Source organism: Chanos chanos, chromosome 12, assembly GCF_902362185.1.
Source record: "Chanos chanos chromosome 12, fChaCha1.1, whole genome shotgun sequence".
Lineage (NCBI taxonomy): Eukaryota > Metazoa > Chordata > Actinopteri > Gonorynchiformes > Chanidae > Chanos > Chanos chanos.
Genome location: NC_044506.1, coordinates 6,033,821 through 6,059,201, shown reverse-complemented (window position 1 = coordinate 6,059,201; position 25,381 = coordinate 6,033,821). Strand labels below are relative to the sequence as shown.

The 25,381-nt window shown below is 42.8% G+C and overlaps 1 protein-coding gene across 1 annotated transcript; it reads left to right on the top strand.

Annotated features, from left to right (window-relative positions):
- Positions 1-935: 935 nt before the first annotated feature.
- trpn1 (transient receptor potential cation channel, subfamily N, member 1) lies at positions 936-24,079 on the top strand. The gene is made up of 29 exons (XM_030788426.1): positions 936-1,070; positions 1,491-1,592; positions 5,969-6,064; positions 7,712-7,825; positions 8,396-8,500; positions 10,029-10,127; positions 10,642-10,743; positions 10,942-11,043; positions 11,602-11,700; positions 12,045-12,245; positions 12,592-12,693; positions 12,856-12,954; positions 13,311-13,436; positions 13,983-14,111; positions 14,392-14,508; positions 14,801-14,899; positions 15,719-15,919; positions 16,759-16,857; positions 17,327-17,533; positions 17,997-18,098; positions 18,410-18,508; positions 18,709-18,864; positions 19,030-19,137; positions 19,431-19,628; positions 19,989-20,195; positions 21,068-21,525; positions 21,929-22,866; positions 23,149-23,295; positions 23,925-24,079. The coding sequence occupies exons 1-29, from the start codon at positions 936-938 to the stop codon at positions 24,077-24,079; spliced, it is 4,902 nt and encodes a 1,633-aa protein (XP_030644286.1).
- The last annotated feature ends 1,302 nt before the right edge of the window (positions 24,080-25,381 follow it).

Sequence of the window (25,381 nt, the reverse complement as noted above, 5' to 3'; positions counted from 1 at the left end):
TACATACATATATAGATATATTAAGTCCCACACTTTTTATTGCCAGCTCTGTAACGCAAGAATGGACAGCAAGCGCGACGTCTGATATCAAGTATTTTTGTGTTGCTATGAAACGTGACGCGAGCCCCTTATGTCGGTCTGATGTTGACATATTGGTTATCATGGCAACAGTGCCCAATCCTGTCGTTAAGGAACGTCCAGACGAGTGGACATATGGGAGGTGTAGTTGTTAAGACTTGGTACAGTAAGGATTCACATAGTCCGAAGAAAAATGTTCTTCATTTTAACATTCAGTGTTCTTAATGAGGCAATGATTGTTCATTCTTTGTATTACACAGAGACCTAAAAAAAACACCTCACATCAATGCTCATAACCATCTGCGCTCAATAAACACGCCAGATTTCCCCGAAATAAATCGTTTATTTTGCTGCTCTTTAATGCTAACACATTACCCTCAACTGCAATTCATTTATGACAATATGGTTTTGATTTTTTCCCCCCGATGTTGTTACATAATGCTGCCTACTCCGCAGTAAAGTGTCACTGAGTTGACTCTGGGCAATGATAACTGCTCTCACCGCAGGGTGAGTGGGGAATTTTTTTTTTTTCTTTTGGGCTAATCCAATGGGGAATCCAAGGTAACAGGAGAACAAAGGCGGAGTTAGAAAAGTTTAACCAGCATTGGGGGAGACTACAGCATATAGAGGCAGACAGTTAGTGGAATGTGCGCCTACCTCCTACCAAGACACACACACACACACGGATTCACATCAATTAACGGCACTTTGCGCTCACTTCACAAGCGCTGAAGTAGGCTACTCTGTTTCTCCGGGAAGGACTTGGGCTACCGAGTCCTTTAACCAGCTGATTTAATAGACTTGCTATGGCATAAAAATATTTTTGTTAATGATTTTATTGTTAAAATCCTGAAAAGATGTCTGAAACATCTCTCAGCTCCGGCTCGAGTCAACGGTTGTTGCAGTTTAGCCTCAAAGGAGATTGGATCGCACTTGAAAATACAATTAAAACATTAGACAAGGGAGACCCAGAAATCCATCAGTTCGATGAGGTAAGATCGTTTGTAGATGCATTTTTGTAACAAATCAAACATAACTTTAAAAAGCTGGTAATGTGATAACTTAATGTTTACCACCAAATAACCATGTTTATCGTGCTCACCCTTGATGAAGTACTGATAAATTTGTGTGCTTCTTCTGGACAGTTCGAAGCAGTTCTCATCACGCATATTAAAGTTCGAAATGTTAATAACAGAATTACTTTAGACCAGTATCATATCAGAATTCCCAATTTCATTCAGATATTCTGTTATAAACGAGCAATTTATTGTTATTACTATTGTTATTACTATTACTATTTTTATTATTTTTATTATTATTATTATTATTATTATTATTATTATTATTATTATTATTATCATCACCATCATCATTATTATTATTATATTTTGTATTTATTTATTTATTTGAAGGAGTCTGGCTTAAGTCTTCTGATGGTTGCAGTTCGAGAGAACCGTCTAGCTGTAGTGGACAGGCTGCTGGAGCTAGGGGCCAATCCCTGTGAAAAGTCTAAGGTATACCTCACTTTTACTGAACCAAGACCAAACACAACAAAAAACTTGTTTGAAATGAATAAATCTTTCACCCGGGACCTTAGTTTTTAGTAGTAGACTTAGTAGTAGTAATCGTAGTATCATCGTAATCTTAGTAGTAGTAATCGTAGTACCATTATCATTATCATTATCATGCCAGGAGTTTGGATGATTGATTTCTGTCTTAACACAGTGTGAAAGGACACTTGACAAATGAGTAGACATTTCACGGACCCTGTGTGGTTGTGAAAACACACACACATATACACTTACACACACATGCACGCACACAAACACACACACACACACACACACACACACAAACACAGAGAGGGCATGGCATACATGAGCCTTTTTAGTGTGGGAGCAGAATGTGGGCTGGAGCTGGTGTTTGTGGGATGTGAATGGAGGAGAGTGTAGACAGATGTTGCCGTGGGAACAGGTCAGTGGCGACTGAGTGGGTGGGAGGTGAAAAAAAAAGAAAAAAAAAGAAGAAGATGAAGTGGTTGGGGTTGTTTTAAATTCTGACCTTTTACAGCAGAGTCTCACAGAGCGGTCTCTCCTTTTGTATGCGTAAAAAGAAGAAAACCACTGGCCATGCTGCGAGACTGTTATAAAACGCTCACACACACACACACACCACACACCACACACACACACACACACACACACACACAACACACACACAACACACACACACACACACATGCGTACACCCGCAGGCAACATGCTTGTGAGTCTCAGTTTTATCACAGACTGACGGAAAAATAAAAGAACAAACAAGCAGAACTAAAAACAAGCAGAACTTCCCTGGTATTCTTTTGAACTTGAGCTGATTCAGTAACATCGTCTAAGTTCATTCACAGAGTTCAGCTCATATTTAAAAGCAAAACTGTGGGTATGTTGGTAATGTGTTTTGAGGTTTTCTCATGAACAAGTCAGACATTTACCATTCATGAGGTCACTCTGAATGAAGCAATAAAACTGATATTAAATCAGTCATTTCAATGTGTCTCTCGCTCACATTTAGCACTATAATCAATTGTGATCATATATTTTTTTTTATTGTTTTTGCCAAAATGCACAAACCAGCCTTAGGAACCTCCCCATTCTCACAAAGAATGTCTTGTGCCCAATAAAGAGGTGACATAACAGGGAATGCTAACCAGTACCGGAGGTGCTGTCACACGATGGTCACAATGAAACATTTTTCTTTTTTTTTTTATCAAGAGCACATTGCTCTGGAAGACGTTCAACATTACTGACGTCTTTGAAACGGGGAACACGTAACCTGGTCACAAAAGCAGTGAGATAGACGTGAAGGTTGAACTTGTTTTTTTGGAGTTATGAGTTAGGGGCCTTTAGTTTTATGAGTTGACATCGGAGGGCAGCTCACTCAACCTTATTTAACTTTATTTGACTCCCCACCATGTCCTCTCATGCCCATGTGAACACTCCTCTGATGTGGTGTATGCAAATCCACAGAATAAATGCCTACATAGCTGTCATTAACCTCTAGGACACCAAAATGAGAACCGTTGTCAGCTGCAGTCTAATTGAAGCCGCGGTTTGGTTGAGGCTCGTCCAATGCTGGTCAAGCGTTGGTGAGTTTTACCAGCAGTGGTATCAGCTTTTACCAGCAATTAGAGACTATCAACGCCCTTTATTACATTTTTAGCCGTTCCAGTTGGTTCGCTGAGAAATAATTAATTGAGTTTTACAGCTTGGAAAATAAGAGATTATGAATCCTTAGAAAGGTTAGCATCATAGTCTCCATCATGAAAAAAAAAAAAAAGACGACAAAGAGCCTTTGGTGCAAATGCATTTTGTGTGAACCGAAATGTGTTTCCAATAAACGCAGCCTTTTGGCTTTTTTTCATGTTGTTTTTATGATGTAATTACATTTTGCTTTTAATTTATCACTGAGAGACCCCTAGAGATGCTTTTTCCTCAAGCACCTTTTTTCCAGTTTATCTGAAAGGCTTTAATCCACAGAAACACTCGGAGTGACTTTTTGAGAAGATTTATCTGTCTGTAGTCTCAAGATGGTCTCGAATTTGGATTCAAGCCCGTGTCCATCTCTCTGGATTTAGCGAAAACACCTTTAACATATTTATCTTAATCGACTTCAGCTGTGGGCTTGCGTCAGGTTCCCGTCCACACTTACGCATACCAAATTAACACTGGCCTGACAATTCATCAGCCTCACTGTCACGGTAACGCAACCATATGGACTATTGTTTTTTTCCACTCTGTCAAGCTGTCTTCTGCTGAGCTTCCAAAAAAAAAAAAAGTCTGTTTGCAAAATTTGGGAATCCTATTCTGGGGAAATCTGACTCCTGGGTCTAGACCCAGCCTTTTAAAAGAATAGACAGCCCGTTGCCCATTGCTTCGCTAATGGCAGAAATAAACATGTTTGATTTTAAATCAGATCCATTTGTCTAAGTGTGTGCTGACAGGCCTTTCGCGGCGGCTGTCTGAGACGTGTTTTTGGCAGGGGAAAAAGCGCAGGCAGAATAGGGGTTTGGCAGTCGCTCTCTCGAGGGGTGTTGGGATGGGACGCCTGGTCTGGCGATGCCAGCGAGCTCTAGCCGCTTCCCGGGCATGCCTGGGCCCCAGGAATGAGGAAAACAGAGAGAATCCATCCCCCATTAAAGCATCGTCAGATCCCAGACTCCCACAACCTCAGACTCAATGTATGTGCATTTTTTTTTGGGGGGGGGGGGGGGGGGGGTATCTTGGGGAGTCTGTAAGCTATTTTTAATCCTCAGACTCACGTCAGTGACTCTTAGCACCATATTTCTTTTTGTGTGTGTGTGTGTGTGTGTGTCTGACTTTGAATGAGAGCGGTAGATAAATGCTAATGTTGTTCTCCCACAGCTCTATTCATCATAGACTAATGCCCCCCCCCCCCCCATACCTCACCCCCCCATACCGTCACTCCTCATCTGGATTTCATTAGAACAGGGACAGTGCTGGATATTAGCATCCAACTCTTAATGTTTTCAGTAAGCTGGCTGTTTTGCCCTACCACTCGTGTGTAGATATAAATTTAAGCAGAATGTTTTTTTTTTTTTTTTCGCGACTCAGAAGAAGAAGAAGAAGAAGAAGAAGAAGAAAAATCGCCCGTGGTTCCGACACGTCATGTTTCTCTAAACCGTCCATGTTGATTTGGGATTTGGCCCTAGCAGTGAAATTGTTACTGGACACCGTTTGATAGGGATGAGTAAGGTTATGTGGTGGCTGGAGAAGGTTATGAGGTTGAAGATGTGGCAGATGTCAGTAGTGAGTAGGCTCCACAGTCTGAGAGAGGAAACTCAGGGTTAGCTATCACATCTCTTGTTCTCTTTCGCTAAGCTTTCCATCTCTGAGCTGGCATAGTAACGGTGATGGAACACGTTTTCGTTGAAAGTTCTTTCGCCACTCCCCAGTAAGCGGCTCCTGTTTCATTCCCAGAAGAACCCTCAAGATTCAACCGCCTGTTTGCTCCGCCGTCTCAGACTCTCTTTCATTAGCTATTTTAAAGAAATATATATTTGATCTTGTGGAATTAAGAAGTTTTAAAATATTTTTTTTTTTTGTGGTACACCTCTAAATGAGGTCACAGAAGTAGCACACCCCTTCTTATATGCTCCATACCTTCAAAAAAAATGCAGGTCTGCAGAGAATCTGATCTTAAAATAATACAATGAAATAGCAGACCTTTCTAACATGGGGGAAATCTGGACAGTCTCTAACTCACCATCAAATAATACTGGTTAAGAACCATTTCCAGAGGACTCTTATTCTCAGGAAATAGCCTATATATTAGCGTAAAAGACTTGTTTCTCTTTCATCCCATGTTTTCCATGCTTCTCCAGGATCTTATGTATCAGAGAGAGAGGGTGAGAGAGACAGAGAGAGAGAGAGAGAGAGAGAGAGACGGTAGCCAGGATCCATATTTACGAGAAAACTTGATGACTCCATTCCCCAGGTCACCCAGCTGGAATGCATACTGTCTGTGTTGTCTGAATATGTGTGTGTGTGTGTGTGCGTGTGCGTGTGTGTCCTGAGCTGTGGGACTGATTAAGTCAATGAGAAGTCTCTTAGTGTCTGTGAATGAGGTCAGACCAAAGCCTGAGAGACTCCTCTAACGTCAGATGACCTCTCATTATGTTTCATCATTGAGAGAGAAGCTGGATGGAGAGATATTAAATGACTTCATTTTATCCTACTTTATCTCTATAGCCTGCTCTGGAGACCTGAGAGACAGTGAGAGAGAGAGAGAGAGAGAGAGAGAGAGATAAAGAACAAACAGTATTTGGCGGTATTTGTTGCATGAGTGTAGTGATTACTCTGTGTGTGTGTGTGTCCCTCAGGATGGAAGGACTGCTCTGCATATCGCTGCCTCTCATTCCAAGGATGACATCGTCAAACTTCTGGCACGGAAAATAGATCCCAATATTCCCGGAGGGGTAGAGTTTCTAACTTAATCTGTCTTTCTTCTCTTTCTCACTCGCACTCTCACTCTCTCTCCCACTCACACACTCTCTCTCTCTCTCTCTCTCTCCGTCTCTCCTTGTATCTCTCTCCCTTTGTCTCTCTCACGCTCTCTTTCCCTGTCTCTCTGGTGTCAATTCAATTCAGTAGAGCTTTTGGCATGTAAATGCTTATTGGCTTTACTGTTAGTTCACCCTATTGCCAAAAGTAATCAGGAGACTTATTCTCCTCTCCAGCTCATTTTTCCATTTGTTTATTCACCATTCCTTCTTTATGATGGATGAAGATGTGTTGCTCTCTCTCTCTCTCTCTCTCTCTCTCTCTCTCTCTCTCTCTCTCTTTCTCACTGTCTTTTGTTCACTCTTTCCATTTTCCCTTCTTTATCTTCAACTGGTCTTTATCCTCTCATGGTCAAGTTTGTCCTATTTCAGTGGGGAGAGGAGGGAAGACAGTGTGAGACCAACATTCCTGTGGCTTATTGAGTTTGGCGAAGTCTTCACAAAGAAAACCAAACTACTGTAAATGAGAGAGCTATTATACATGTAGGGTTTTGGCAGACTAGACATTAAAAAGAGTTTAGAATTGATAGCACAAACCCACCAGCTGAGATGGCAAAAAAACTACGAAGAAACCACGACTCTGTGTCAAATTGAACACACATCACATTATTAAGTCTTGAACTTTGATTGTAAGTATAACCTTGAAAATGTTGGGGTCAGATTCGTTAGGCTTGCGTTTTTGGTAAATATTAGCTGACTCTACAGGTTGTATAAGCGTAACTTTCTTTTCAAGCACTTAGGAAAGTTGCCTTAGAATTGTTTGGTATGTCTCTTTCTAGCCCCAGAGATAAATTACGCTCAAATATACACAGAGTTAACAACGCAAGGCTGTTTATTGCATCTTTTGTGAAGCAGCAGTACGAGAGAGAGAGAGAGAGAGAGAGAGAGAGAGAGAGAGAGAGAGAGAGATCCACAGTACACAGAGGGGATAGGAGGAAACAAAGCTCTGGGGGTGAAGGACAAATTTTGGGTTGCTACACCCTCTGCATGTTAATCAGCAGTGGCGGGAAGAGTGCCGCCCAAACGTTCTTTGGGCAAGACTGTCTGAAACCCACACTCAGACCTCCCAACCTGCAGGTGGCATCATTCCCCCCTAAATAGCCAAAAACACAAATAGAGATGTAGTGACGAGACTTTCTCAGCAACTGATGTGATGATGTGTTGCCTTTGTAGGATGTGTCCTCTCACACTGATCTGACACCAGTTTTACTATCTGTCCCATGATGGTTATGGGTAGGCTTTGCATAAAAAAAAGCTGCTCCTGGATCAGCATAAATAAACAATTCTTCCAGGAGCATTACCTATTTAACTCTCTCCTTCCAGACATAGCACTTCGAGACCAATTGTTTGAATTGCACCACTTGAAGAACATTAATTCAAATTCAGTGGAAACTCATGCCCATGTGGTATTACTATAAGACCAGTCAGTCATTCAGACTTTCCAAACCAAACCACAATTAGGCACATACGTGACTTTGCTGGAGTGTATCTCAAGTAAACGTGTTAACCCCTTCAGTCCCGTTAACATGACACTGTCGTTCTGCTCCGTCCGTTTGGACCCAGCCAAAGGACCAGCTGCCTCTCCACTACGCTGCCTCCCGACCCGCTGGGAACCATGCTATTGTTCAGACTCTGCTCAAACTGTCAAGTAAAGAGGCCCGACTTACGCCAGACAGGGTAAGGGAGGAATGGAATTTAAACCCCATTTGAACGGTTTCTTAGGTTTTTTAAGTTAAAAAAAAAAAAAAGAATTACTGATGTGTGTATTGTAACAGTATACTACAGTCAGCAGGGCACTGTAGTTACCCACTGTTGATTGTAAGTGTTCAGAATGCTGCATCCAAAATAACCTTTTGTATTAGTGTTAGTTACAGTGTACTGGGAATGTTTTTACATACTATAATGCAGGTGAATTTGGAGCCCTTCACACAAAAGGCGAATACAATATTTATATATACTGTGGTCAGAATCGTCTGAAATTTTTGGTATGCACTATATGTCTTTTTTTTCTCACCAAAGATAAAAAGAACAGAATCTTACAGTCGCTTAATGTATTCTTAAGATGTGAGTGTATAGTGTTCCGTTCTTGGACTTAAGGTTGAATGGTGATCTAACAGTACGGCATTCCGTTACATGCCATTCAGAGAGTTCACTTGAACGTAGGTCAAGTGAACTTTCTTTTTCTATTTCTTTCTTTCTCTCTTTCTTTCTCTTTTTTCAAAAATTTCTTTTTTACCTCGCATCCAGGATGGCTGCATTCCTTTGCTCTTGGCCGTGGAAGCCGGGAATGTTGGAATCGTTAAGGAGCTCCTCGGAAACCAATCAGAAGCGCAGCTCCGAGCCCAGAAATCAGTATGGACTGACCCGATGAGTCATACCGTTTTAATCTATAACACCTTGAAATCTCTGATGACGCAATTTTTTCCAGGACTAGATGGTTTCAATGACTTCAAACCCGTTTGTAAAAGGAAGGGAGGACACACGAAGTCACGGTCACTTAATTCAAAGCATCTGCCCAGACACGGCGAATATCATTTTATTAGAACAATAATTACGGCGGTATAACAATACGTCCGCTCGGATCCAAGATAACTTTCAACGCCACACTTTCTCACAATTAAGATTGTCAGACGTGACAAATAGTTTAGCGTCTGACAAAAATGGAGATATTTGGCAGTAATGCTATTTTGGATGTAAGGTGTGGAGTCACACTCTTTAAAAGACGTGCGTGCCTAATTGAGCTGACATTTATCGTCTGTAAGTGGATGCTTTGTATTACTCGACTTGCTCTTCTAAAAATTTAAGCTGTAAAGGCGTAATTTGCTACATGAAAATCAAATTTGACTCATTGTCAAAACTGGTTTAACCGCTACAGTCATCACGTTGGCGTGCGCCGTTACGCCATTCTCGCTCTATTTTTTTCACATCACATCTTTTAATAGCAATATAAAATTTGTCTCTTGACTGTATTCCAATATATTTCTCAAACACCACAGAGGCGGTCACTAAAAAGACATGTGTTCAATTATGGGAAAATATGTTTAGTTTTATAATAGGATATTTTCATGGCCAAGTCTCACTACTATCCAAACCACTAGTTTGCTTTGTTTGTGACGGCGATGTTCTCCGAATGTTTACTATTCGCGCTTTTCGTGTTTACTGCTCTCAAATTGCTACGTGGTGAGGTTACTATGTGTGATAATTTCGTTCTGTTACGTAAGGCCTCCTAAGAGGACAAACACAGACATGAACCGAGGTGCAAACAACCTTTAGCTGTCCAGTTCACATCGTTCAACCGTCTTTCTTTTTCCAAAAGACAGACTGCTATTGTTATAAGTGTTCAAAATATTAACACCGGTGTTTGTCATGGTCAGATGCTGTTGTGCGATGATAGAGAGGTGCTGTGACGTCGTCTTGTATTTAACTGACAATAGACCAAATATTGTCACAACAACGTTTCAGCATTGTTTGTTTAATCATATCACATATATAACTCAAATCCATGTTACTGTTCAGTTTTGAAATAAAGTCAGGGTTGGATTTCAAAACACAGGCTGATTATGCCTAATGCAGGGCTACAGTGGTTGTCATTGGAAAATGCCCATTAACAGAGAAAGTTTCATTTCACAGCTGTCTGCATCCAGACAGCTGTTCATTTGCATTGTAAATTTACACATTAATCCCAATTTTCTCCTCAGATGTAATCCCTGATACGTTCTAACCATGTCAAAAGTAAAACTGACCTCAGAACTCAGGGTAGAAACCTTCTGTAGTTCTCAGATTAAAACAGATGACGTCTCAGATTAAAACAGATGACATTTATTAGAGTTGGGTAACACATGCAGTCTCGTGGGGTTTTTTTTTCCCTTTGTGTGTCCAGGCCAGCGGAGATTCAGCGCTCCACATCTGTTGCAGAAGAAAGGATCTGGAGATGGCCAAGGTCCTGGTTGAATTTGGCGCAAACGTGGATTTCCAAAATGTAAGCAGGTGTTACCATCACCATGTTTACAAGACACATTCTGGCATTTTGTAGACAAACAGAGCTATAAAGAAGTGGCCAAATAGGGGAATTAAATATCTTGGAATTATTTCTAGCTCATTAATGAGACTGTCTTTCAATCTCGGAGTCTCTCAGCTTTGTTCTGAACTCTTCATGCTGTTTGTATAATAGGAATAGGAAGTTGCTTTGGTTTGTTATACATTTTACCATACACTTTAACAGTACTGCTATAGGTAAACATTTATTCATTTAGCTGACACCCTTGTCCAGAGGAATTCCCCTTTCACAGTTAAAGTCATAGATCAAACGCAACCTTAGACCAAATGGTTTTGCTCTAGTGTTCATTGGCAGAGTGCTAGTAAACTTGAGATTCAAACCTACAGCCCTGCGGTTACAGGCTTGTTTCCCTTACCACTAAATCCATAAAAACCACTATGCACAAATGAACAACAATTTTTTTCGTTTTTTTTTTTCTTTTTCTTTTTCTGCGCAGGAGGAAGGCCAGACTCCACTCCACATCGCTGCCTGTGAGGGAGATGAGGTCATGCTTAAGCTTTTCTACCAGAGTAAAGCCAATCCCAACATCGCCGATAAGGTCAGAGGTCAAAAAAAAGGGAATTTCATCTCTGTGCATCACCATTCAGTGTCTGAGGATTTTACAGCTGACTTTTAGAGTTGATGTGAAAGATAAATCATCATTTGAAGAGCCTTCATCATCATGTCAGCTCTGTTATACCACGTTGTCTTGTTTGTTTCTGTGGATTTGAAATGTTGTTTATTTGTTTTGTTGTAGATGGACAGGTCTCCTCTGCATGTGGCTGCAGAGAAAGGGCACACTAATGTCGTCGAGATCCTCACAGAGAAATTCAAATCCAATGTGTTGGCCAGGACCAAGGTAACTCGAACCGCTTGTGAAAGTTGCGCCAAAATACATTTGCACTTAGTTGTCAGCTTTAATTTTACTACCTGCCTAAACTGAAACAGTCTTGGATACTTGACCAGTAAGGACTTACAAATAAGCACATCTATGGTTATATTTCATGACTTGTGACTGCTGGAAGCATCATCCCACACAGAGTTCCTAAGTCCTGAGAGACATTTGTCTTTGTCCTACATGGAATATTTCTGTCTCTTTCTGTATCTCTCTTTCTCACACTCACACACACACACACACACACACACTGTCTCTCTTTCTCTCTCTCTCTTTTTCTTTCCCCTCCTTCACACTCATACACACACACACACACACACACACACTCAACACACACACACACACACACACACACACACACACACACACACTGTTTCTCTCTCTCGCTCTCTCCCTCTCTCTCTCTCTCTCTCTCTCTCTCTCTCTCTCTCTCTCTCTCTCTCACTCACACACACACACACTGTTTCTCTCCCACTCTGTCTCTCTCACTCTCTCTCTCTGTCTCTCTGTGCCCTGGTGCAGGATGGGAGTACTCTGTTACACATTGCATCTCAGTGTGGTCACCCTGAGACAGCCCTGACCTTTCTGAAGAAAGGAGTTCCTCTGCACATGCCCAATAAGGTACTAAAGCTGCAGCCTTCCTCCATAACCTTTTTAAAAATTCAGATCCAAAGTTTGGTTTATTGAAAAAAAGCTGTGAAATAAGCTGCATTAGAATTTAGTTTAATCTTTGTTTTTTTCAGCAGTGCAGCAACAAAAGTTTGGCATTGTATATGTTCTGTTTATATCTGAATATATGTATCTATTCAAAATAAACAATGGCTCAATTTTGCAAGCAAATTTCCTAACAGAAATACTAATATTACTGTTATTGTATTATTTCTATAGTTCATTTTGTTATTTTTAAGTTTACTATTAGTGTGCTAACTACATTAGTATTGATATGTCTGCCTTATTAACTTCAGTCAGGTGCAGTGTGCTTACATGCAGCGGCTAAGAGAGGCCACACGGCTGTAGTGAAGGCTCTCCTCCTGAAGGGGGCGCATGTGGACGCCACCACTAAAGACGGCCAGACGGCGCTTCACGTTGCCGTGCAGAACTGCAAGCCGCAGGTGGTGCAGATGTTACTGGGCTTTGGGGCACAGGTGCAACTCAAGGGAGGCAAGGTACTGTAACCGTTGTCACGGCAGCCAATCAAGAGGGTTCTGGGACGTCAGTCTGAAACTGATGTGATTCTTGTCGTGTCATAATGACTATAAACAATGCACAATAATGTTTTGTAGTGGGAATTTTGGGTTTGGTGCCTGGGGTTCAAAAGTCTTCCAGGTGTTTGTTGTAAAAACACTGTACAAAACTTTGTGCGTTTACTTATTTACTTACTTACTTATTCACTTACTAATTAATTGGAACAACCTCTTTGGGTATGTAGGCCAAATTGTAATTTAGCAGATCCTTCCTCCTGGAAAAATACTGTGATGGTCTGTGTGTGGTATTCTCTACCCCTGTGAGCAGGCACTGGAAACCCCTTTGCATATTGCGGCCAGAGTGAAAGAAGGGGAGAAGGTGGCCGAGATGCTCCTCAAGAGTGGAGCAGATGTCAATGCTGAACAGGAGGTCAGAGGTCATCTTAAGTATCTGATTCAGCCCTATCGTCTCATATTTGTGGAAGAAGAGTGTGTGAGAGAGTGTCTCTCTCATACATGTTTATTTCCTGAATCCCTCTGCCTCTTTCCCTGCCTCTCCCTCCCTCTGCCCCCCCCCCCTCCTCTCTTTCAGAATGGGGAGACTGCGATGCATATGGCAGCCCGGTATGGCAGCGTGCAGATGCTAAGAGCTCTGATCGAGGAGGGAGGAGACCTCACCTGGAGATCTAAGGTAAACAACACAACCCTGCAAACATTCACCCAGAATCCTGCTTAAGCATTCGAATCATCAGTGCTGTGATATACCGACATAATGGCCATCATTTCATAGCAGCCTATCATCTTTATCTATCATCTTTAGTTTTCTTGCAATCTCGAGACTTAGACTTTGAAATCCTTTCAATCTTGTGGTACTCAAACAGAAGAAAGGAACTTGATTTGGTGATAAGTATATTTGTTTAACTTTTTTTTAAAGAGCAGTTTAATAAAATTCAATAGAAAAGAAGCGGCGAGAGGAAAAGGGTACCTCTAGTCCACTGGTGTTCTTAAACAGTTGAAATTTTTCCCATGATTCCTCTGAACATACAGGCAGGAGAGAACCCTCTCCACATTGCTGTGCGTCATTGCCATGCCCACATGGTGAAGGAGATCCTGACCTATCTGGCCAATGAGAGCAGAGAGGAGGCGGAGCTCTGTGCGAGACAGGAGAACCAGGTAAGACCAATTTGAAATGAATAAGGATGTTATGAGAGCAGCATTTAACTGTATCCAACACATCACAAAAGTGTGATTGTATTAGGCCTGTAGCACACAGTCGGAATAAGAATAAGATTGGAAATTTTTTAAGAATGCTGAAAAAACAAGACCCTGTTATAAGTAATTCTCACACTGGTCTGCAGGTGTTAGTGAATCTGAACTAGATCTGAAATGACCTCCTTTCAAATCCAGGAAATTTCACTTTGGAAAAAATCAATAATTGAAATGTACTTATTCCTTGGATACGCCGTTGCTATAAATGATCACAAAACAGAAACAGAAACGGTTAAGAACTTCCAGAACTTTCACTCACTCCAATACATACTGGGCAAATTATTTTGGCATTATGGAAACACGGGCTGGCGAACAATCTGTCGACGGCTGGAATTCATTATGCTGATTTTAAATCTCAGGAGCGATAGCGCTCTTGTCTTTTCCAGCTGAATTTCAGCTGAAATTGAACCACAGGCCTTTCTTACGGTTCTCGCGGTCACTCGCTTACAGAAGGGGGAGACGCCCTTACACCTGGCGGCCGAGCTGAGGAAAGAGGCGGTCCACGAGGAAGGTGAAGATATTGTCATCATCAGAACCCTGATGGAGCATAACGCTGATGTCGCAGCGGCCACCAGACAGGTGAGGAGGCCCCAGTTACACCTCCTCAAGAGGAGTCGCCTCTGAGGAGGAGTTGTGATACGTGTGCAGAGATCTCCTGTGAGGAGGCTTTGACACGATGTGTCATGTACTTTTCTGTACTTTTTTTTTTTTTTTTTCCCTTGCTTCGGGTTTGGTTTCTTTTAATTGCTGTATGGAATGCGACAGCGGTTTTGTGTTAATACATTTGCCACAGTTTGTATTTATAGGAATGAATGTGTATGCGATTATGGGTGTGTGTGTGTGTGTGTGTGTGATACAGGCGGGAGAGACAGCCCTGCATTACTGTGCCAGAGTGGGAAACACTGGAGTTCTTCAAGAGATGCTGAGTAACGTTCCCGCAAACCAACTCCAGACAGCTGTCAACAAACACGCCAGAGTAATGACACAGCCCCTGTGCCTCACAAAAAACTGGGGTTTGGACAAAATCCACCCAGCCTGGTTGTGACTCTTTCCTTTCCCCTTCACCCCCTCTGTGTCTCCCTCTCTCCCTTTCTCTCTCTCTCTGTACATTCTCTCTCTCTCTCTCTCTCTCTCTCTCTCTCTCCCTTTCTTTCTCTCTCTCTGTACATTCTCTCTCTCTTTCTCTCTCTCTCTCTCTCTCTCTCTCTCTCTCTCTCTCTTTCTCTGTCTATCTGTTGATATTTTTCTTTCTGTCTTGTTTCTGACAGAATGGCAGGTCTCCATTACTCCTTGCAGCGGAGAGAGGTCACACAGAGGTCGTGCGGATCCTGTTGCAGAATCACGCCAGGGTGGATGTGTTCGATGAGGTAAGAGGATGCTGGGAAATGCTGTGAATTTCCCTTTTTTTTTTGGCCCAGTCTGTCACCAGGATACTCCTCGGACTATTTTTTGCACTAAGATGTAGCTAAATGTTGCTTATTCATCAAAATGATCGTCGTCAGCACCGTGTGTTTTCCCCAACCCAAAAAAAAAAAAAACTTGGATGCACTTCACCTTTGGATATCATTAATTTGAATGTCATAAAATTATATCAGCCACATAATTCATGAGTTTGATGACAGACACTGGCAGTTTTCTTCAGTACATCTGGCCCAGCACTCAATGATAAATCCAACGGCAAAGAAGATGTTACACTGCTTATTATAATGGCATACGCATCCAGTGTTTTTTAGATTTAGATTCCATGTGAAGGAATACACATCGTTCATCACACTCTACACACCGCAATGTCATATTTGATATCTTCACGGCCTGATATAATGTCCTATTGCATATCTTATCCTAACATGCCGTATTATGTCGAGGCATGTCACAATGTAACATGTGACATCCTTCTACGTGTTACATTTTGATATGTTACATGTTATGTTAATGTAACATCCTTGTTACATATGTCATATATATGTTATGATACTGCAGTATATTGTAAGGTAACATTCTATTATGTTGCATCATATCAAAGTCTCTGTTACTGTTTGTCGCATCCTGCCATGTTGTTTTCCAAAAAAAAATATCGTCACTTATTGTGATGTGTCATGAAATTTTGAAATATGTCGGTACTCAGCATCCGTCTTTGTTGTGCCACATCATAACCTGCGTTGCATATTTCCTCCTGTTCTTCCCAGGATGGAAAAGCTGCCCTCCATCTTGCTGCGGAACAAGGTCACGATGACATTGCTGACATCCTGCTATCCCACAAGGCCTTTGTGAACGCCAAGACCAAACTGGGCCTGACGCCCCTGCACCTGAGTGCCCACAACGGCTCCGCCCAACTGGTCAAGCTCCTGGTGGAGACGCACCAGGCCAGCATAGACGCCCTCTCTCTGGTCAGGAGACTGTATCTGTCATCAACCCCTCCTCATGTTTCTGTGGTGCTTGGCATTTCACACTGTGGTTTGGATTTAGAGTTATGTCAACATACCATGTTATCTGTAATTTTTGGTAATGTTCTCTAATGGTAGCATTCCAGTGTTTTGATTTATTGTTCTTTCTTTCTTTCTCAGTGTTGGCCATTTTGTTATTTTTCTCTTTCACACACATTTCAGAGAGATGAATATGTATCTTATACAGTGTGTTACCACTGAATACTTTCCTATATTGTTCATCAGTGCAGTATTATTAAAATTCTTCTCTCTCTGTCTCTCTCTCTCTCATTCGCTCTCTCTCACTCTCTGTCTCGTTCTGTCTGTCTTTCTGTCTCTCTCTCTCTCTTTCTTTCATTCCCTGTCTCTCTCTTTCATTCTCTTTCTCTCTCCCTCTCTGTCTTGTTCTGTCTGTCTGTCTCTCTCTCTCACTCTCTTTCATTCTCTGTCTCTGTCCCTCTCTGTCTTGTTCTCTTTCTCTCTCTCTCTCACTCTCACTCTCTTTCATTCTCTTTCCCTCTCTGTCTTGTTCTGTCTGTCTGTCTGTATGTCTCTCTCTCTCTCTTTCATTCTGTCTCTCTCCCTCTCTGTCTTGTTCTGTCTGTCTGTCTGTCTGTCTGTCTCTGTCCCTCTCTGTCTTGTTCTGTCTGTCTCTCTCTCTCTCTTTCATTCTCTGTCTCTCTCCCTCTCTGTCTTGTTCTGTCTCTCTCTCTCTCTCTGTCTTGTTCTGTCTGTCTGTCTGTCTGTCTCTTGCTCTCTCTGTCTCTCTCTCTCTCTGTCTTGTTCTGTCTGTCACTGTACAGAACAAACAGACTCCGCTCCATCTGGCGGCAATGAATGGTCAGCTTGATGTCTGCAGCTCTCTGTTAAACTTGAGGAGTGATATCACTGTGACAGATATAGTGAGTGTGTCCTTTCCTCCTCATGCTTGTCTCTTTTCCTCCGTCTGTCATAATCCACATAAACCTCATATCGTTACAGCATTGTGTGTGTGTTCATCTGTAGCTACACTGACTCATTTAACAGGAACTTTTATCCAGCAAGACTTATCAAAAAAAAATGGCAGCTTGTTACATAAACAGAAGTACGGAATCTTATACAGTCACTACTGCTGTAGGGTAGGAAATGAATGAATAAATAAATAAATAAATAAATATGAGAAACAAAACTGATTAACAAAACTCAACATTATCAAGCAAGTGTTAGCCCAGGCACTTTGTTCAAAATGTTCATCTTTCTGTAACTTCAATGTTTTTTTTGTTTTTTTTTTGCATTCCTTTTAAGTGTACATGTTTGGGTTTGCAGTACACGATACAAAGTTTAACCAAACCTCTTTTCAAAACCCCAAACCCGACTCCCTGACTCCCTCAGCATGGACAGACACCTCTTCACCTGGCTGCGGAGAACGACCATTCAGAGGTTGTAAAATTGTTTCTGAAGCAGCGTCCTGACTTAGCCACCCTGGCTAACGTGGAAGGTTCTACGTGCACACACATCGCCGCAGCCAAGGGCAGTGTGGCCGTCATCAGAGAACTGCTCAAATTCAACCAGGGAAGCATCACCACCCTTCACAACAAGGTCAGAAGGTCAGGGGTCAAAGGGGTCACAAACATGCAGAGGGATGAGTAACATACGATTTGTAATTGTTGCATGTCAAGGACTGTGAAGCCCAGTCTAATTCAGAACAGTTCAGTTTTAGTTTGATTCTGTTCAGCTCAGGTCGGTTAAGCAACAGTTTTTATTCTGTGTCAAAATCCATCCAGTTCACTTCATCTAATTCAAATTCAGTTCAGATTAACTCATTCCCATTAGTTTTGGAGTTCAGTTTAATATGACTATATTCTGTTCAGTTTGGTTACTCTCTGCATAACTCTCTACATCTTATACTCTACATTGTTTTATACATACACACAATCACTACACAGATTTAAGACAACTGAAAGAGCACGTCATAATTCTTATAGAAGCAAAATTTATACAAGCATACTTTATTTAAACTAATTTAAACTAACTTAAACTTCAACTCTAAACCCTAACCCAGGCCAACGGGTCCTGCCCCTTACACCTTGCGGCTGCTGGGGGTCACACGGAGGTTGTGAAGGTCCTTCTGGAAGCGGGGGCATCAGCAGCTGAAGAGGACGCAGTGAGTAAGAGAGAGAGAGACTGCAGAGCTGAACTGCAGTCAACCGAATGCAGCTTTACACACAGACAGTTACATGACTGCGCTCAGACGCAGTCAGCGTTGGACTCATAAACTGAAGTATTTTTTACTGAGATTTGGCTAATGTCATATTCGCATTATGAAACTCAGTCAGTAAACTCACACAGAAAGGCGAAGCATGTACCAGTAAAGCATATAGTCTTAGGAAACTTCAGAAATGGTTTGAATCCTCTTGGCTACATTTACTGCTAAAGGTCACATGGTCACATGACCCCTGTTCTTTCTTCCTATAGGAGGGAATGACAAGCATTCATCTGGCTGCCAAAAGCGGGCACACACACATCCTGGATGTACTGAAGACCAGTGTCTCTCTTAAGATAAGCAGCTCTAAGGTACCTGCTACAAATTAGTCAGAACAGTGTGTGCATGTGTACTGTGTTTTCAATGTTTAAGTATATGTGTCTAAATGCGCATATTGTTAAGTTCTGTATGTGTATGTATGTGCATGTGTGTGTGTATGTGTCCATCTCTCTCTCTCTGTGTATGTGTGTATATGTGTGTGTATTTATATTCTGTATATGTGTGTATTTAGACAGGACTGACTGCCTTGCATGTGGCAGCGTGTTTTGGTCAGGTTGACTTTGTGAGAGAGATCCTGACCAAAGTCCCAGCCACCATACGCAGTGAATGTCCTCTCAGCAGCAGCAGCAGCAAAGAGGGCACCAGGAGACATCAGCTCCCTCTAGAGGTACTGCCAGTCTAAAACAAAGGGAGAACTGTGTTCATTAGAAGGCTTAGTATACACAAGGCCTGATAATTATGCCATCGTTTGTGTGTCTGTGTGTGTGTGTGTGTGTGTGTGTGTGTGTGTACGTGTGTGATTTTGTGATGGTGTGTGTGTGTGTGTGTTCAGTCAGGGTATACTCCCTTGCACCTGGCGGCTCAGTCTGGCCATGAGAATGTGGTGCGGTTGTTGCTGAACTCCCCTGGTGTTCAGGCAGATGCAGAAACTGACACACAGGCAAGTGACTCCACCCCTTTTCCTTCACCTTTCCTTCACTAGCCAATCAGAGAGTGCTGGTTGGTTCTAAGGGCTTTATTATGTGGATTTGTTCAATGATATCTCTTTAAAACTGAAGCACTAAAAAAGTATTTTAGGAGCAATTTCAAGAAAAAGCAAAAGCACTTTAAATCTGCACTATTTACAATCCTAATAAAAATGTATTTTGGTGGGTTATAGGTGTCAGAGATACAGGTGTGTGTGTGTTTGTGTTTCATGAGGGTTAGGGATACAGGTTTGTTTGTGTTCTACAGGGTTCGACACCGTTACACTTAGCAGCTCAGAGTGGTCAAACCGCGGTCGTGGGTCTGCTCCTGAGCAGGTCCAGCTCTCTGCTCCACCTGAAAGACAAACGCGGACGCACGTGTCTCCACCTGGCATCCGCCCACGGTCATGTTTCCATGGTGAAGGTTCTCCTTGGTCAGGGAGCAGAGATCAACCACACGGACAAGGTGTGTGTGTGTGTGTGTGTGTGTGTCTGTGTGTGTTTGCATGTGGCGCAGTTACGAGTGAATATAATCTTGGAAAATGACCTCATACTAATTTTTCTACCCCAATACTGTTCTATACTGTTCAGTCAGCAGAGACAGAATAGTAGATTGTTGGTTGTCAAACAATACTACTTCTACACATAAAGCCTAAGACATTTACAAAAATGTGATCTAAAGATTTTTGGCTATTTTGTGATGATGTATTCACTGGTAAACCAAATGTATACACAAATATACACTTCCACATGCATCCATCTCTTTTGTTGGAAAATGGGTTCGGGGAGTTTGTATCCATGACAGATCTCTCCTGTTCACGTGCAGAGTGGCTGGACTCCGCTCCACTACGCGGCGAAAGCGGGCTGCCTGGACGTGGTGCGCTTCCTGGTGGAGAGCGGAGCGTCGGCACGGGCGGAATGCCACGGAGGCCGGACGCCGCTGCAGTACGCCGCTGAGGAGAACCACCAGGCCACCGTCAGCTTCCTGTTGTGTCAGGACAACAACACGCTGCGTCTGCTGGAGGACAGAAAGGTCAGTCGTCTTCCTCTTGTCCTTACTGTACCTCTCTCTGTTGTCACACCATGTCAAATTCATTATTGTTTTCACTCTCCTTTTCTCTCGCTAATCTCTTCTTATGGATCTGTCCATCTTTACTTTTGTTCTCTCTTTCCTGACCGTTTTTCTCTGTCTGTCTTTCTTTCGTCCTCTCTTGCTGCTCCCTCTTTCTCAGTCCGCCACAACTGGCTGTCCGCGGGCCTTCCTAACCTCTTTGTGAGTTGCATTTTCGTATTGTCCACTAGAGGGCAGCTTAACATCACTATGTGCTAGTAGTGCGCTTTTGAAAGTCATTGTCTGAATTGCCTTTGTGTTGTCTTTAGTTTTTGAAGGCCGACTGACTGCATTGTCCAGAATTTGTGTTTTGATTTAGTTGTGCTTAATTTTTTTGTTTGTTTTAGTTATGTAGATATGTAGTTGTGTGCCTAATGTGTCCTCATTCTTAATATCTGCGGTTTGTGGCTGAGAAGGCACTGATTTCTCTGTAGTTTGTGCTCAACCGGATGCTGTTCTCCTGTACTTTGTTTAGATATCATGGCGGGTTTTGGTCGGCAGTTTGAGTTTTATGTTTGTGTCCGATATGATACTGTGTTCTGACTGCAGTTTGATCATAAACTTATGCTGTTTTGTTGTCATTGCATTTGTCTGATATCGTTCTGTCTTTAGCATATCTTTTCATTTTATTTTGTCTCTGAGATTTTTTTTAATTGTTTATCTGTGGTCCATGTTTCATCTGTTGTGTTTTGTCTCTAGCTTTTATCTGGCTCTGTTTTGCCTGCAGCGTGCACTAGATCATGTTTCCTTTTGCGTTTAGAGCATATTATAACCTGTCTCCCTCTTGTCTATAGTTTGTGTTTGATCTGATGGTTTGCGGGAGACTGAATGGTAACGTAGCTTTGGAGGAGCTGGTACTCCACTCCGCAGCTCCTCTGGACACGGCGGTCCGCTTGTCCCGTGCTCTGGACTTGGCCGCTCTGAGGGAGAAAGAACGTTCTGTTGACCTTCAAGCCGCAGCACGACACTGCGAGGTCATGGCCTCCGACCTTTTGACCCTTGCCTCCTCAGCCGGGGGTCGGGGCGCCGGGGCGGTCCTGAGGGCCGTTGACCACCGGGGCGCGAGCGTTCTGGACTGCCTCATCGAGGCGCGGCAGAAGGGCGTGGTCGCCCACCCAGCGGTGCAGAAGTACCTGACAGAGGTGTGGTACGGCAGCCTGCAGTGGGACTCCTGGAGAATTTTGCTGCTCTTTTTCAGTCTTCTGCTCTGTCCTCCGCTGTGGCTGGCACTCTCACTGCCGCTGAAACACAGGTACTTAAACACGTTGCTTTTCCCGTCTTCAGTCCTTGTCATTACTCAGGTCTCTCCTCTTCACAATATTCAGTATAACCCTCAGATTTCTCCGCTGCGGCGTTCTGCTTGTGCACTGTCTTCACTCGTTCTGTCAGAGCCCTCCTATCTCCTTCAGAAACTTGGTTGAATTTTGTCTTAGATCTACTTAGTTAAGCTGTCCGTTTTGAGTCCTGAAGATATAGATATGCATCAGTCTCGCTGAATCCGTCTTTAGACGTTTTTGCAGTGTTAAATGTTAACTTGAACATAAGAGTTCGTTCAAAAAGGGAAAAGGGAGATGACAAATAATAGAATTTTACTTCTGATTTTTTTAACTCCAAATTTTTGCTCTCTCTCTTTTTTTTTTTAAAATCTAAAACAGATTCAACACTATCCCTATTGTGAAGTTCATGAGCCACCTGGTGTCGCATGTCTTCCTTCTGGCTCTCTTCATCCTCACGATCGTCTACCCTCCGGTGAGTCCGCTAGCTTTGGGCAGGCTCCTCCCAGGTTGGTCGGAGTGGTTGCTACTGGCCTGGCTGTGTGGCATGCTGGTATCGGAGTTGACCCATCCAGGGGAAAGAGCCGGTTTAGCCTGGATTCGACTCCTTCTCCTGGGCTTTTCCGCAGCAGCTCTGATCTGTCACCTCCTGGCTGTGATGGTCCAGTGGTGGCCTCCGGCGCACTTGCATTTCCTGTTTGCCAGGAATGTTCTGTTGGCCGTTGCCATGACACTAGGATTTGTGCAGCTCCTGGAGTTCCTGACTTTTCATCACCTTTTTGGGCCCTGGGCCATTATCATTAGGGACTTGATGAAGGACCTGGGTCGCTTCGCTGTTATCCTGGCACTGTTCCACACCGCTTTCACCATGAGCTTGTCTGCGGTTTGCCAACCTGTCTACCCGGTCGCAAATTTCCACGGCAACGAGACAGTCAGCAACGTCACCGCGGAGGCCGTTGCTGAGGAGGGGGACCAGGAGCTAAGCCCGTTGGACGTTTCCGTGCTGCTGTTCTTCGCCCTGTTCGGACTGACGGAACCAGAGGCCATGCCTACTCTGGAACGTTCTCCAGCTGCTGCGGGCGTTGTGGCTCACCTGGCGTTCGGGATCTACCTGGTCGTCACTGTGATTGTGTTGATCAACCTGCTCATCGCGATGATGAGCGACACGTACCAGCGTATCCAGGCGCAGTCGGACACAGAGTGGAAATTTGGCCGCGCCGTCCTGATCAGAGACATGAGCCGAAAGTCTGGCACTCCTTCCCCATTCAACCTGTTCACCAACCTCTTCTTCTACGTCAAGATCCTCTGCAAACATGGTGGTAGGACTTTTCAACTAAGAGAATTTCAGAGAGAGAATTTGAGTGTGCACAGATTTTCAGTGAAGAAGGTTTAGGATAGAATGTATTGTTTGTTAGGTTTTTACGTACCACAATGCGGCCTGGGTACGTCTGTCTTGTCTGTATCATGTTGAATATACTTTGTTTGAATGGTGTTCTTGTATTCTCTGCCCGGTACCAAGTGTGCTAATGTTTTTTCTTAAAATTTTATGGATGGATTTCTCACCCATGGATTGGTAAACTGTCCTCTATCTGTTCATGTAGGGAGGATCTGCTCAGGGGGAGGTCGTGACCGGATGGGTGAGGAAGAGGACGTCGAAGGGCTTTCAGACACGCGCTCCCTGGACATGCTGGCACACAGCTCCATCAGCTGGCTCAGAGGAAACAAAAGGACTCAGATACTCCCTGAAGGCAAGCGTTGATCTTCACGTGTCCACACTAATATTTATTACAGGCAGCAAATCACATATTACTGAATTCTGTTTGGCAGTATTCATATACTTCATTTACTTTGTTACCAAACTGTGTAAGCTTAGGTTGTCAGTGCTTACCTTGCTGAACTGAAAGATGAAGACAAATCCGTTTTTAACCAAAACATGAAATTAAGGGAAGGGATCCTCAGGCATTCCTTCATACAGAGTATATTTTCATCAGTCAACATTTCAGCCAAGAGGCCTCTGGCAGAAACAGTGATTGATTGAAATATATACTGTGCTGAGCGGTGCTTGCGACTCCATTTCCTCAAGTTTGTCTATGATTCCAGAAGCTGGCACGTCTTACGGGGACTCTGTCTTATTAGATTTATTGACCTAAACATAAAAAATGACTTTTTGAAGGTTTGGCCATTTAATGCATGAATAGCATGGTATCCTTAGCAATGAATGATGTATAGCCATTAAATTACCCTCTTGAATTCTTCATAGCAATGTGCTCAGAGCATAAATCTCAGAAACCATTACCAATTTATAAGCGTCAACTCTAAGCATTATGGGTTGTTAGGCTACCTGCCAAACCTTGCCCTCTCTATTCGTCCTCTACAGGTAGCCCCGGCACGTTGCCACGGCTAGCCGGACAAGTGCGCGTGGAACACATTACAGACTGGGCAGTGGTGGTACAGCGTTTCTTAGCTCTGCGCGGCCAGAGAGACAGACCCCCGACGGAGAAAGACTGCCACCAAACTGCACAAACCATATAATGATGAAGGGAAAACCAGGCCTGTTTCCACAGAAGAGCCGAAAATGACTGTCCCCTTAAGTGGGACAGCCATGTTCTTTCCAGCTAGCTAACTTTCGTGCGAATCGAGGTAGCTTTCATTGTTCGCTGCGATGACACCTGAGTGACTGAGGACTGTGAAGGTTCCAAGATTCTTATTTTACTGTTGTGACGTGGGTTGATTTAACAATGTGACAATAGCAACAGCATGTTTCCAAAGGCAAATTTTTGTCGGTGAACTTTTTTGTAGCAGTCGCAAACTAACAGAGACAAATGTTGGCTAATGTTAGTGAACGTTGGCCATTGTTTACTTTTATGAGCACAGCTGGCCAACAGAGATTTTGTAACATGAATAAATGTAAACATTTTTGTATTGTCTTTGTCTCTTTAGCCTAGCCTCTTACGACAAAATACGCATTTTTATGTTAGCTTATTCTTAGCATGTTTACTGGCCTCAGCTACTCTCACTGCCCGCCGCGGTTTTGATAGACAGGTCGAAGCTTCAAGCTTGTGACGCGAAGAATTGTACACTTATCTCACCTGAGGCCAAAACGGTCTCTTTCAGTGTTGAATTAGATTGTTTAAATTTTAAACACAACAGCACTGCCAGTATATCCTCGACAAATGTACACCAAGTGTCATATTACAGTATTGCGTTACAACTTTATTGTTAAAATTTAATGTGTATCGACGTGCAATGTTTATTAGCGTGGTCCTTTTTATTTTTAACAATCGAATAATATGAATTAGGACATGTAATCAGCTAATACCTTGAAAAACCAACAGTAGCATCCTTGGCAACATTATTGTGATGTCATTCTGGGCATTTTATGTGATGTCATATTTTTGTTACCCCTGGTTTTTGTAAGAAGGAAACTGGATAGCAGTAAGCATGAGTGATGCAAACGCCTTTTCACTGTTAGTCAATTCATATTCTGTGGCTTCTTTTTCCCTGCAATTCCATGGCTCCTTTGCAAGTGCCATATAGCTTAACCTGCTTATGCTTATAAGTTTAACAAAGCATTATCATTTCTTGTTCTATTATGAGGAAGAAAAAATTTAAATGGGGAGGGAAGACATTAGGAGATTCAGATTAAACTACGTTACATGTTTCTTACACAAAAGGTGGATGACTTCGTCCTTCCTCTGTTATGATAGGCTCTTTTTTTTTGTTGCAGTGTCTTCTTTGATTCGACATACACCTTTGTCAACGAGTGTGTTTGGAACTCCAACAATGGTTAAACTCTTTCAGGTATATCGGATAGAAGCTGTCCTAAAGCACCTC